Source organism: Aythya fuligula, chromosome 9 (assembly GCF_009819795.1).
Source record: "Aythya fuligula isolate bAytFul2 chromosome 9, bAytFul2.pri, whole genome shotgun sequence".
Taxonomy (NCBI): Eukaryota; Metazoa; Chordata; class Aves; order Anseriformes; family Anatidae; genus Aythya; species Aythya fuligula.
In genome coordinates this window covers 12,077,097-12,090,396 of record NC_045567.1, presented here as the reverse complement: position 1 = coordinate 12,090,396, position 13,300 = coordinate 12,077,097, and the positions used below count along the sequence as shown (strand labels likewise).

General features: G+C 61.6%; 1 protein-coding gene across 2 annotated transcripts; it reads left to right on the top strand.

The window, feature by feature from the left end:
• Positions 1–1,046: 1,046 nt before the first annotated feature.
• Positions 1,047–12,993, top strand: ETV5 (ETS variant transcription factor 5). Of its 2 annotated transcripts, none has more exons than XM_032193731.1 (13): positions 1,047–1,102; positions 1,601–1,737; positions 1,827–1,914; positions 2,067–2,114; positions 2,213–2,263; positions 7,162–7,288; positions 7,605–7,874; positions 9,218–9,477; positions 10,070–10,129; positions 10,869–10,937; positions 11,114–11,283; positions 11,725–11,826; positions 11,966–12,993. In XM_032193731.1, the coding sequence occupies exons 2-13, from the start codon at positions 1,693–1,695 to the stop codon at positions 12,185–12,187; spliced, it is 1,512 nt and encodes a 503-aa protein (XP_032049622.1). In that variant the 5' UTR covers positions 1,047–1,102; positions 1,601–1,692; the 3' UTR covers positions 12,188–12,993. The 2 variants fall into 2 exon arrangements, with proteins under 2 accessions (XP_032049622.1, XP_032049621.1); XM_032193730.1 differs by having other exon boundaries at positions 7,159–7,288.
• The last annotated feature ends 307 nt before the right edge of the window (positions 12,994–13,300 follow it).

The following is a 13,300-nucleotide window of genomic DNA, read 5'->3' as shown; positions in this document are numbered from 1 at the left end:
CTCCATTTACCCTTCCCTATTGATGGGGGCTTGTCTCAGCCTTGCTCTGCAACAACAGCGGAGCCTCGCACAGGTTGTGGAGCATGGCAGCAGATTGCTGTGCAACCGGCTGCAGAGAGATGGGGAAACCGAGGCACCTGGCCGGGAAATGCTGTGGTGGGGATACAGGCAACCCACGGCTGCCAGACTGCCGAGCCCCTGGCAATCCTAGGAGGGCTGTATGAGAGCCGCAGGTCTGTTTGGCAAGGGGGGGTTGACCCACTTGCAGAGAAACCTTCTCTCCCGGGCGCCCCTGCTCCTGCTCTGCCCTCCCCACAGCCCCAGAGCCCAGCCGGGTGGGAACTGCTCCCCACGGGCCCCTCCAAAGGCTCCTTCCCAAAGGCAGCCCTGGCTGCAGGCTGCCTGGAGGGGAAGAAAAAAAAGCAAAAGGGGGCAGTCAGAGTGGATCGGGCCAGGCTCACGGCAGGGGGCTGCTAGGGAGCCCCCTCCTGCAGGGAGAGACCCCCGGCACAGCATCCCCACCGCTGTGCAGGGGTCCCACAGGCAGCCTGAGGCCTGCAGCCCACCCAACTGCAGGGCTGCGCGGCAGGTGCTCAGGGCACCCCGGATCCGGCCATGGGGCTGTCCCCCCCGCCCCCTATACCCCACCCCGTGCCCCCTTTCGGCCCCCCCCCGGGGCAGGCGGCGGCCCCTTTAAGCGCCGAGCTGCCCCCGCCCCGCCCGCCGGCCCCTTCCCCCTTTTCTATTTTTTTATGAATGAAAAACGGCCTCGGCGGGGCCACGCAGAGCGCGCCGCGCCCATTGGCTGCCGCGCGCCCCTCCCACCCCGCCGGCCTCAATGGGGCCCTGGGAGCGGCGAGGGGGCGGGCTCTCGGACGCCCTCCGACCAATCGCAGGGCGAGGAAGCCGGGGCGGCGGCGCCCCATTGGGCGGTGCCGAGGGTAAACAAGCGGCGCTGGGCGGGGCGCGGCGGGGGCCGCTCGCTCGGGGGCTGGGGGCCGGCGCAGAGCGGAGCGCGGTGCCCGCTGCCCGGGCGAGGAGCGGCGCTTCCCGAGGCTCAGCCCCGGTGCTGGGTGCCCGGCCCCGGCCCTGCCTGCAGCGGGTGAGCCCCCCCCCCACGACGGCCCGAGCGGCTCCGCGGGGCCCGGCCCCGGTGCGGGGCGGGGGCGGTGTTTATGAATGGCGCGGGGTGAATGGCGGGGGGCGCGCGGCTGCGAGGGGAGGAGGGGGAGGAGGTTGGGGGGGGTGGGGGGAGGAGGAGGAGGAAGGGGGAAGGGGGAAGGGGGGGGGCGGAGTTTATGAATGGGGCGGCGTGGGAACGGGCCCGGCTGCGTTGCGGCCCTGCAGCGCCGAGCACCGGCGGGGCCGGGGGGGGGGCCAACGGGGGAGCGAGCGGCGGAGCGGGGAGCTGGGGGCCGCCTGCTCGCGGCGCCTGATGGCACGGCGGGCTCTATAGAAAGCCGCTGACATCACGACGCGGGGGGCTACGGCGGGCCCGCACCGGCCCCCGGCCAGCCCCGGGGGCGGCAGAGCTCGGGGACGGGTCCTGAGATCTCCGCTTTCCCCCCCACCCCACCCCACCCGCCCCCTTACCCCGCAGCCTCGCACCTGCCGGAGCCCAGGCGGGAGCCCCCTTCCCGGGCTGCTGTCGATGCTGAGCGTGCCGGGGGCTCTGTCCGCCTGCCCCGCACCATGGATGGCTTCTACGACCAGCAGGTTCCCTTCATGGGCCCCGGGGTAAGTTTGCCCCATGCCCAATTTCCCCGGTTTCTGGGGGTTCCCGTGGCTGCCCCCTTCCCAGGCCGCTCACGCCCTCGTCCTTGCAGAAGTCGTGCACCGAGGAGGGCCGAGGCCGGCTGGGGTCCGACAGGAAAAGGAAGTTTTTGGAGACCGACCTGGCCCACGACTCGGAAGGTGAGCGGGGCTGCCAGCGGGTCCCTGTGCCCTCGCTGGGTCCTGAGGAGACAGCTCTCCTTGGGCCTGTTGGCTTAGAGAGAGAATTCGGCAAATAGCGGCCCTTTTATTTATTTTTCTGTCGAGTGCCTGAGTCTTTCACTCTGTTCCAGAGCTCTTCCAGGATCTCAGCCAGCTCCAAGAGGCCTGGCTAGCTGAAGGCAAGTCTTCACCTCCGCCTTTTGCCATGTAAAATCTGTGCGCAAGCATTTTTTGAGGACCGAAAGTGCTATAAAACCTTTGTTTTTATTTTTTTTAGCTCAGGTCCCCGACGACGAACAATTTGTCCCAGATTTCCAGTCTGACAACTGTAAGTACTGCTTACGGCTTTTGTTCTCGGGGGTGGAAGCGTTGAGGTGCCTGTGCAAAACGTCGCGCTTGCTTTGGGGTCGCTTCCTCGGGGAGCGGCTGCTGCCGAATCTGAAACCCTGAAGCTCTCTGCCTTTGGGGAGAAAGCACGTGTGTGTGTGCTGTTCGGGCTCACGAAGACAAGGCTCGCAGTTCCCTGCGTCTCATAACGGGGAAAACTACAGCCAACCGCATGGAAATATCTCTAACTGATCTCTGGGCTCCTCTGAGACTCGCTGCTTGTTCCTAGTAACGTTGATTTGCTTATAAATGCTGCTTTTCCTTTTCAAGTGGATGGGAGAGCCCGTGCTGGGCTTGTTGGTTAGCCACAATCTCTGCAGTTTCTGGAGCTTTTTGCAGTCCTGGCCTAGCGCTGTTGGCAAGAGCAGACCTGAGCGGTGAAACTTGAGCTGCTTTAAGCAGCATTAATCTCTGGCAAGCAAGCACGTTTAAAAAAGGAGGCCAGTGAAAATGCAGTCCCTCTTGAATTGCATAATAGAGAGCGAGCTTTTTCCTAGTCGTGGTTCATTGCCCAAACCAGTCAGCGGCCAGGGCAGGGGCTGGTGTGCAGTTAATGGTGTGTCGGGCTTGCACCAGGCTCGGTGCCGACAGTCCTGGCACTGAGGGCTGGAGGGGGTCGGGATGTGTTGGGTTGTTACCTGGAGAGCAGAACTAGCAGCCTAGCGTTCCTAGCTGCCTTCTGCTGCTGAACCAGACAGCCGCAGAACTTAAAGGAAATCAAATTTAGCCTGCAGTCGAACAGATTTCTCATTCCAGCTTTGTCACAGCATGCAGCAGAGTATCTTATACTACAGTAAACGCATGTTAATTATTGCCCTTTGATTACTTCTGAGTGGGAAGCTTGCCATTAAACTGTTCCAGACAGCCCAAGTTTCAGATGCGCTTTTTTTTTTTTTTCCCCCCCCTTCTCCCCTGAGATAAAAGGCAAGCCCGGAGTCAGAAACGCGGCTCGCTGTTGACATCCTGGTGCAGCCCGTCAGCTCTTGCTCGGAGCAGTGCAAACTGCAGCGTGCGTGGGAGGGCGGCTCGGAGAGCTGGAGCTGTTTCCAGTGCCTTTTGGCAGTCTCTTGTTTCCTTGTAACCTGAAGAGCTCAGGGAGAGGAGACAAACTTTTCTGGGCGATGCAGGGAGGGAAAAGCATTTGGTCGAGGCTTTTAAATGTTCTTTTAACCTGCTCGGCCTCTGCAGCCCCGGTGATGATGTCGCTTGGAAGGCGATGTCCCTGCATGACTTCCCGCTCCGATAACCTTCCTGAACTCTCCTGGGGAGATAAAGCAGAGCTTTCTCTTGCTGTTGGGCTGGGCTCGGGGAGTTTGGCTGAGTGCTCGTGCACACAGAGGCTTGTGGGGCTTGACAGCAGCTCCTGGGGGGCACGGTGGTGCCCTGCCCAGGGAGCCCAGCTCCCCCGTGGAGTCCCCAATGAGCGCTACAGCTCAGGGGGTGACAGTGCTTGAGAGCACCTGCAGTGGGGGAACCACGAGGGACAGGTCCCGCTCAGCTCTGAGCCTGTGGCCCACATGTGCTGGGCCAGGTCCTGGCGGCGCTCCGAGCTGCAGCCCTGCTCGCACCCTGCTGAGCCCCCACGTAGCGTGCTGGCCACCTGCTCGCAGGTTGGGGCTTTCTGCAGGAACGGGCTCGGAGCTGGGGTTTGGCAACAAGGCATGCACGGGTGGTGGGCAGCACATCGCCTGCAGCCTCTTGTGATGGGGAGAAAATGTGTCCATGTGGACGGGGAAAGCAGGGCTCCTCTGAATAAAGTGTGTGTTGTCCTTGGTGCCCTTGGTGGAGCCGCGAGAGGCTGGGTTTGGTGCTTTTTAAGCCACCCAGGAAATATGGGATTCCCCAGAGCTGCCCTCTGGGTATTCAGGGGGCCTCCAGGCGGAGGGGCAGCTCCCGTGCCTGGTGGGGTAATTTTCCTGGTGGGGACAGGCACATTGCTGGAGAAGCAGATCCTCCTGCCAGGATGAGCAAGCTGTGCGTGCCACCCACCTACCTCACCAGGTGTAGGGCTAACATGTCCTGTGTCCCTTGTCCTCTGTCCTGTGTCCCTTGTCCTCATGCTCTGGCGAGAAGAATATGCGCATGGTGTAGTATCTTGATCAGTTGTTAAAATAACCAGGGAGAGATAGGATTGTGTTGTGGAAAGCAAGCATTGAGAGGCTTTTTTTTTTTTTTTTTTCCTCTGCAGGCGCAAGGTGTGAAGGTCTTGAAGGGTGTCCCTAGTTTTTCTGGGGGGAGAGGTTGGTCCCTGGGGACTTTTGCCCCCCTGCTGGGATGGTTTGCAGCTAAAGTGGTGAGCAGGGCGTGGAGTGGGTTTTCGTACACGCCGAAATTAAAGAAGGAGGCTTGTTTCCGAGGAAGGATTGTTTAAACAAAGGAAAGCAGGAGCACAGCTTCTATTTCTGGCTCCTCTCCTGGTGTGACCTTGGGTGCGTCCTGCTCCAGCGGTGCCGGGCGCGGTGGGACGCAGGGGCTGGCAGAGAGTTTGGTGCCCATGGCAATGGCTGGAGTGGGTGCCGAGGTCCCCGAGCTGGTGGCTGTGCTGGGAGTGGGGCTTCAGTCACTTCCCCTCTCCGTGGGCAGCGGGTGCTAGCAGCAGCAGAGCTCCTGTCCTCAAAGCTCACCGCGTGCCATCCAAATCAGGCCTCAAGGCTCAGAGCCCTGGCAGCCCCAAACAGCTTTGGGGTGTCCCCTTCATGTGGCCAAGTCCCGGAACGGGTGAGCCTCTGGGCTGCTCCCTCCGTTGGCTTTTTTAGCTTTTAATTACAGCGAGGAGCGAAGGAACCAAGAGGTTTGGAGCGCTTGTGCTCCTGCCATGCCTTTGTTGCACCGGCTGCTGGGGCAGGGTGTACCTTTCCTGCTCAGTACCTGGAAAACCGAGGTCAGTTGTGGCACGTTCTTCCTTGCCAGCAGGGAACCGAAACCCAAATACCAGGCCCTGTGGGCTGCTCGGACTCTGGGGCAGGAGAGCAGCAGGGCCGGGGACCCAAAGGCAGCTTGGTGCGAGCCGTGGCTGCGTGACGCTTTCCCCGAGCGGCCGCCCGCGTTTATTTTGTCTTTCTCCTCGCTCCCTGCTCTCGCCGAAGGGCGTTCCGGCCCCAGCGCCTTGCACAATCGCCTGGGCTTTGAATGAACTTGGCGGAAAGGCAGCGTGGTGAGGAGCAGCGCGGGCCAGCCCCGCGGTGTTTGTGTAAGGAATCCAAACGTTGCACAAAGTCCGGGCTGCTCGGCGCAGCCAGCTGGTCTCTGTTATGATCTGAAGGATCGTTTCCCTTTTCTTGAATGGCAGCGCTAAGCTCTGGGGAAATTTTTCTTTCTTTCTGTCTTTTTTTTTTTTTTTTTTTTCCCCAACCGCATGAATGGAGCGCTCCAAATTGTTTGTGAATGGAGGGTGGTGCCCGCTCCGAGAGGTTTTTTTTTTCTTTTTTTTTTTTTTTTTTTTTCCTTCAATGAATAACCAGACCCCATTGTGCGGCTGGCGGAAAAACAACCCTGCTCGAACAACACGGAGCCTGTTAGGGAGAAACATGCCCGTGATAGGCAGCTGGAGCCCTTCCAAAGCAAGTTTCCCCTCTGCTTTCCCGTGCCTCGCGGGGTGCCTGGGCTTCACAGCCTCTGCGCTGGCCCCCGTTAACACCCGAAATGCTCGGGAGCAGCCTGGCCTCGCTCCTGGGGAGGGGCTGGGGGGGGGAAACTTGTCTCCGGGGGGGGGTTCCAGGGAGCGTAGGGGCTGTGTTTGCTCAGCCTGGGCTTCGTGTTTCAAATACTCCCTGGAGTTTTTTATGCCCTTGGTACCAGCTGTGCTGGGCTGCTTGAGGGGGGGCTGGGGGAGGATCAGCAGCTCTTTAAAGGTTTTGACAAATTAGGGGAGCAGCTAATTACCTGGCAAGCTGTGAACAGTTGTCCTGGAGCTATTCACTCCTCTCTGGCGTAACTGGGCTGTGTTTAGACTTCTCACGAAGCTAATACTCTACTTCCGACTGGTCTTGGCTCTCCGGTTCAGGCATGGTTTAGGTAAAGATCTCGGCCACGCTTTCCCTTTCCCAGAGCGTCCGCTTTTAGATTTAAGAGGTTAAGTGTATATTGCCCCATTTAAAACGCTTATATATATAGTGAGTGGGCCTGGCGGTGCTGTGGGGGTGGATGTCTTGGAGTTTCACAGCCCGTTTGCCCCTTGGACTCGTAACACCATGGCTCTCCTCCGCTGTCCCCTGGTGGTCCCGGGGCTGTGTCCCCTTGGTCACGAGGCTGCGCCCAGGAGATGCGGGGCTGCCAGCTGGCTGCTTGCCGCTCCTCGCCACAGCTCTGCCCCGCTACTTTGGAGCCAAGAGAGCCCGTGCCAGCTCTCCCTGCCTGCATCTCCCACTCAAACCACGAAGCTGCCGAAGGTGGTGGTGGGAACAGAGCTTGGGCTCGTTGCAGACACGGCGTGCAGCAGCTGAGGGGCTGGGCAGAGGGCAGCGTGATGCTGTACGGCCAGGCTCATCGCCCCTCGCGGGAGGGGTTTGGGTCTGGGTCTGGGTGCCCTTGCTGTGGGGTTTGTGTGCTGGCGGCACCTTGCCCTCCCTGCCACCATGGCTTGGTCCGCTGGGAGGATGGACCTGTAGGGCCTCCAGCCTGCTGCGGTGTGGTTATGTGATGCTCCTGGCCCCGAGGCTGTGCATCTGAACCCTCAGCACCCAAGAGGATGCTCCCCAGGGCTGGCAGCACCCATGGCTTGCTCCCACGCTGGGTCAGAATCCGTGGTGGTGGAACCAGGGCTGGGAACACACAGTGACCGTGTCCTCCTCCTTCTCCTCCTCCTCCTCCTCCTCCTCCTCTCCTCTCTCGTTCCAGTAGTCCTGCACGCCCCACCTCCGGCCAAGATCAAGCGGGAGCTGCACAGCCCTTCCTCGGAGCTGTCAGCCTGCAGCCACGAGCAGGCTCTCTGTGCCAGCTATGGAGACAAGTGCCTCTACAACTGCTGGTAGGTCGCCGGAGGCGAAACCCCTCCGGGCAGCACAGGCTGCTTCTGGCACCCTCTCAGAAGCCCAGCAGATGGGGCTGGGTGGCAGGGAGCATCCCATCAACATGTGCCCCCCATGGCACTGGATGTCGGCACTGGAGCCAGCAGGAATTTGGGGTCCCCCGTGGCACTGGGAACAGAGGGGTGGTCGAGCTGTGGGTGCAGGGAGGGCGAGGGCTGTACTGCGGTTCCCTTGGGGACGCCACCCACCCGGCCACATTGGCTTTATCACGGAGCCACCAGCACCATCCTCACCGTCCCCTCTTGCCCCCTGCAGTGCCTACGACAGGAAGCCCCCCGCTGGGTTCAAGCCATTAACGCCGCCCGCCACGCCGGTGTCCCCCACGCAGCCGGGATCCTCCCTGCCAGCCCCGGCGGTGCAGGCGGCTGCCCATGGCGCCCCAGCGGCCCCGCTCCGCAGCGCTGTGCCCGCCCCGCACCCGCTGCACGAGCAGAGGCAGCAAACCTTCGCGGTGCCGCGGCCGCCTCACCAGCCCATGCACATGCCAAAGATGATGTCGGAAAACCAATACCCCGCAGAGCACAGGTAAGGATCGGCGGCCTTCCAGCTGTGGGGAAGGGAGGTGGGACACCCGGCCCCTCGTCCCCTTGCTGGGGTTGCAGTGTTTTGGGGCTTCTAGGAACCTGGTGCTGTGGGGCTGGGGGACCACTGGTGTGCTGTGTGCAAGGCGCTCTGCACCGGGATGTGGCCGAGGAGCAAAAAGCTGCTGCACCAGCAGCCCAGGGCAGAGGCTGTGAATCCTCCTGCTGAGATCTCCTGGCCCCCCAGTGGACTGGCTGGCTCAGTGTGCTGAGCCATATTAGGATTTTGGGTGCCATCTTGGCACCCAAAATTTTGATTTCTTTTGATTCTTTTTCCCACCTGGGTTGGCGCTGCAGCCCCTCACCCTCATCAGCCAGCTGCAGGACGGGTGTCACGTTGCCCTCGGGGTGATTTGGTGAGGGGAGAGGAGGATTTGGGGGCTGCAAAGGAGACACACCGCTTCCCTTCCTCATCAAGCTGTGGCAGTGCCATTGGGGTGTCCCCTTGGGGCACGCAGTGGGCGCCCAGGACGCGCATCCCTCTGCAAGCAAAGGGGGGCAGCAGCTGGCCCCGGCCCGGAGCTCGGCTCCGGGCGACCTTCGAGCTATGCGGGGGGCTGGCCGTGACCCATCTGGAAGCGCCATACCAGCACGGGGCTTGGGTTTCACTCAGGAAGGGCAGGGGGACGCGGGTCGGAAATGGAGTAATCCCAGCCCGTCAGCTGGGGGGGATCTGGTTACAAAGCCAAATGGCGCACGGCGGCCCCGAAAGGACCGGGCGCGCGGAGATCGCCTTTCAAGGTGCTGGGCCGGGCAGGGGATGCGGCAGCAGCACCCCCTCGGGATGGTCCCGTACCCCCACGGTAGCACAGAGCCTGGGCGGAGGGCACCGGTGCCTCTGGCTGAAAATAGTGCTCCTGCCGCCCCGCGCGAGGTTTAATCCCAGCAGATTAGCAGCCAGCTGGCTCTGCGGCGCTGCGCAGGGGATTTGGCTTTGCGTAAGCGCCTGCAGGGCTGCAGCGTCCTCGGGCCCCACGGCTCTGCCTCGCCGTGATGCCACCCCACTGCCTCCAGGCTGGGTTTATTTCTAATTATCGGGGGTTTGGTTTTGTTTCCCGTGCTTTTATCCAAGCAGCCTTGGTAAGGTGTGTGTCGGGGGTGCCCCCTGTGCCTTCCTGCTCACCCAGCTGAGGGTCCCCATCCCTTGGCTGGGGAACCCGTGGTCCTGCTGCATGATGCAGACGGGTGTCCCACTGGCTGAGCCATCAGCAGTCGCCCCATGCACCCCAGGTGCCCCCGTGGTGCCTGCCTCAACCCCTTGGTGACGCCGTGTCCCTTTTCCCCCAGGTTTCAGAGGCAGATGTCTGAGCCCTGCCACCCCTTCCCGCCGCAGCCCGCCGTCCCCGGGGACGGCCGCCCCGTCTACCACCGGCAGCTGTCGGAGCCCGTCGGCCCTGCCACCCCCCACCCCGCTCAGGGATTCAAGCAGGAGTACCACGACCCGCTCTATGAGCACGCCGGCCCCAGCCTGCCTGCCCCCCCTGGGCACAGCTTCCAGTCCCCCATGGGCATCAAGCAGGAGCCCAGGGACTACTGCATCGACTCAGGTGGGTGGCAAGCGGGGCGGGCTGTGACGTTGGATCTGTGCCCCGTGCAGGCAGGGAACAGCGGTGCTGTAGGGTTGTCTTTTTTTATTTTTCCCCCTCTTTTCTTTAAAAGGGGCGACGCAGGCATTCCCCAAACGCTGCACGCTGTGACTGTGCGCTCCTGCGTGCAGCAGGGGGTGTCCCCAGGGCCTGTGCCCACCCTGCTGCAGTTTCTGGTGGCTGGTGCTGAACCCCACCAGCATCACGGAAAATCCTCTAAGCGCCTTAGGGCCTAAAAATACTGTGACCTCAGGCTGGCGGGAGGTGGTTCGGTGCAGCCGAGCAGATGGCAGGGGAGGGAGGCAGCCAGAAACCCCACGCTGCTCATGGGCTCCTGCTGCCTCCCTTAGCGTGTGGCCCAAATAATTTGGTGGAAACATGCACTGATGCAGACTGTGCCACCCGTGGTTGTTCAAGTGCCCCCCGCCCATGTAAATTACACCATTTTCTCCCCAAAGATAGGCATGAGGTGGCACAAGGCAGTCTGGGGAGGGACAAGATGCCCAGGAGAGATGGTGCTGTGAGGCTTACCACTGCCTTTTCTCCCTTGCAGAAGTGCCTAACTGCCAGTCCTCGTACATGAGGGGGGGCGTCTTCCCCAGCAGCCACGACGGTGAGTGTGCCTCCTGGCTCGGGGCTGGGAACTTTGGGATGGGTCACATCGCCGTGTCCCTCCCCAGCCCTCCATCCTGTCCCTTGCGAGGGCCTTGGCAGGGTCTCTCTGTGCCCAGGGTTTTAGGGTTTTCCTTGTGCCAAGCCTCTCCCCCGGGCAGGGATGGGATTGGGGTGAGGGCTCAGCTCCTGGGGACCGTGTGCTGTTGCATCCCCTGGTGCAGGCCAAGCATGGGCTCTGTCTCCCCGGGGCTGATTCAGAGGTGAGAAAGGTTCATGGCCACCCAGTAGCTAAGGACGGGTCCCCAGTAGTGCTGGCAGACCCTGTGGTTCCTCTCCCACCACCCAATCAGGTCTGGCAGAGCCACGGGACACCCCAAAAATACCAGGAGCACCACGTCACCTGTGAGGGACGTGATCCACCTCGCGCCCTGGCACCGGGTGTGCGCTGTGAGGGCATGGGAGCAACGCGCCGCCCCGTGTAATCCGGGATAACATGCCCAATATAGCTGCTAAGAGGGTTTTGGTTATTCCAGCTCCTTGGGGTGAGGGGAGGACAGATCTGTGCTGCGCTCAGCTAGCCGGACATGGCAATGAAGCCGATGGCATGGCCAGAAATAACCACGGAGGGGGCAGCTCCCGGCCCTGGGACACCGGGTCTCTGAGCTGGCTTGGGCCCAGCCAGGTGTCGTGAGGATGGGGCGGGGGCCCCTTGCTAACGGGAGGGCTCTTTCCCCTAGGATTTTCGTATGAAAAGGACACGCGATTGTACTTCGATGACACGTGTGTGGTACCGGAGAGACTGGAGGGTAAGCAGCCAGCCAAGGGGCGGCGGGGGCAGGCTCCGCACCCAGGGGTGCCCACAGAGGAGCCACCGGGTTCAGAGGCCGCTCAGCGTCACTGCTGTGCCCTGGCCCGGTCATGCCCTTGGGGCTGAGCATGTCCCCTTGTCCCGGGGCTGAGCCGGCTGTCTCGCTGTGGACAGGTAAGGTGAAGCAGGAGCCCACCCTGTACCGCGAGGGCCCTCCCTACCAGCGGCGGGGGTCCCTGCAGCTCTGGCAGTTCCTCGTCACGCTCCTGGATGACCCCGCCAACGCTCACTTCATCGCCTGGACCGGCCGCGGCATGGAGTTCAAGCTGATCGAGCCCGAGGAGGTATGGGGCGTGTGAGGGGTGGGGGGCAGCCCCTTCCCCACCCACGGGTGATGCAGAGGAAGAAGCTGCTTGGGGAGCAATTGAAAGCAGCTGCGGCACCGAGCCGTGTGCTGTGGGTAATTACCCGTAATGTCTGCTACGCCGTGCATGGAAATTGCGGCGGTGAAGCAGCTTTTCTGGCAGGCTCCCCCAAATCAAACGTCTTTTGATTCAGCCTCTGGTTCCGTGCCGGCTGCGTTGTGGCAGCCGGAACCGCCCGAGTGCTTCTCGTGCCCATCACCTGTGGGCTGGGCTCAGAGGGGCCGGGGTGAGGCCATGCCCTGGTTCCAGGCCCTGAGCAGCATCCCAGGGCGGGCAGAACCTGTGGGGTTCAGCTTTCAGAGGGGACCTGTGCCCAGACACAGGCTGGAGCTGTCACGGCTGTGGCCTTTTGCTCTCTAGGTGGCACGGCGCTGGGGTATCCAGAAGAACCGTCCGGCCATGAACTACGACAAGCTGAGCCGCTCCCTGCGCTACTACTACGAGAAGGGCATCATGCAGAAGGCAAGTGGCCCCGTGCCCACCTAGGGGTAGCCGTCCCCAGCATCACTCCCCTGTCCTGGCATGCCACAGGAGGGGCAATGCCATTACCAGCCCGGCCCAGCCTCTCATTCCCAGCCTCTGATGCCTGTTCTGCTTGCAGGTGGCCGGCGAGCGGTATGTCTACAAGTTCGTGTGCGACCCCGACGCCCTCTTCTCGATGGCCTACCCCGACAATCAGCGCCCCTTCCTGAAAGCGGAGCCCGACTGCCACGTGAACGAGGAGGACACGCTGCCGCTGACGCACTTCGAGGACAGCCCCGCGTACCTCCTGGAGGTGGATCACTGCGGCGGCCTTCCCTACGCGGAGGGCTTCGCCTACTGACTTGGCCGGCCGGCACAGCGACGAGCACTAGCACCTCCGGTTTGGGCAAATAAGGGCAATGGTTTTGTAAAGAATACTTTTTGCCATTTCTTATATAACAAAAACCGACACCAACAAAACACAAAAGGAGATGAGACGCGTGTGCGCACACACAAACTGGCCTTTACCTGTAAGCGCAATTTGGAGGAAGCTAAAAGCCCCGGTGTGTGTCAGCGCTGAGTCCACAACCTTACTGTCCAAGGGCTAGTGCGTAGGACTGCCCGTGGCTGGCACCTCCCGCCAGGCATCCCAGAGGTGTTTTGGGGAGAGGGGAGCTAAACACCAAGTCTCTGACCCAGGCCACGTTTCTCATGAGCAAGCGACGGCCGATGGCTTCAGCAGCGCCCGTGAGACTGGTCTAGACGGTGTGACTGTGTAGCGAATTGTCACGACAATCTGCTTTGCATCGATCACAATATGCGTAGCTGCCTTGTGTGTTGGAAAGGGCTTCGATTTGCACAGGCGAGGGGTGTCTGGGGGGGCTCGGGCTGGGGGCACACCGTGCCCGTGCCCCAGGGCTGATGTGCATGGTGTCCCACCCCGAGCTGGAGCAGCCTTCTGCCTTCTTCCTGGACAACACCTTCCCGCCCCACCTCGTTCCCCTCGAGTGTTGCTCTCCGATGTAACAGTCCCTTAGCCTGCCCCCCCCCCCCTCTTTCCTGGGTTCCCCTCAATTCTCTTCCCCAGCTCAGGCTCTGTGCGATGGGTTTAATTTCAGGGGAGGAGATAGTGTCACAATCTTCCTCCCCCCCCCCCCCTTTTTTTTTTTTTTTGGAATGTTTTTAGGAAAAAAAAATCTAAACTTTTTTTTTTCCTGTAGATTTTTTTTTTTTGTATTTTAAGGCAAAGCTATTTTCTGCAGCCCTGCTGCTGTGCCCTGGGGCAGCTGGCAGTGCATGGGGAGCTACCCCGGCTGCCCCCAGCCGTGTACGTGCCCCCACGGCACTGAAGTTTCTGGTCCACTCCATTTCACTGCTCGAGTCCTTGCTCCTGGGGGGGGTCCAAGACTGAAAGGGCAAGAGCTCAGCCTCATTCCCTTCTGAGCACAGTGGGGCTGGGCTGTGGGGCCCCCTA

Excerpts from the sequence above, each read along its gene's own strand:
- ETV5 (XM_032193730.1), top strand. The coding sequence starts at position 1,693 with ATGGATGGCTTCTACGACCAGCAGGTTCCCTTCATGGGCCCCGGG. Across the intron at positions 1,915-2,066 it reads CCTGGCCCACGACTCGGAAG|AGCTCTTCCAGGATCTCAGC; the intron begins GTGAGCGGGGCT and ends ACTCTGTTCCAG. Across the intron at positions 10,938-11,113 it reads GGTACCGGAGAGACTGGAGG|GTAAGGTGAAGCAGGAGCCC; the intron begins GTAAGCAGCCAG and ends CGCTGTGGACAG.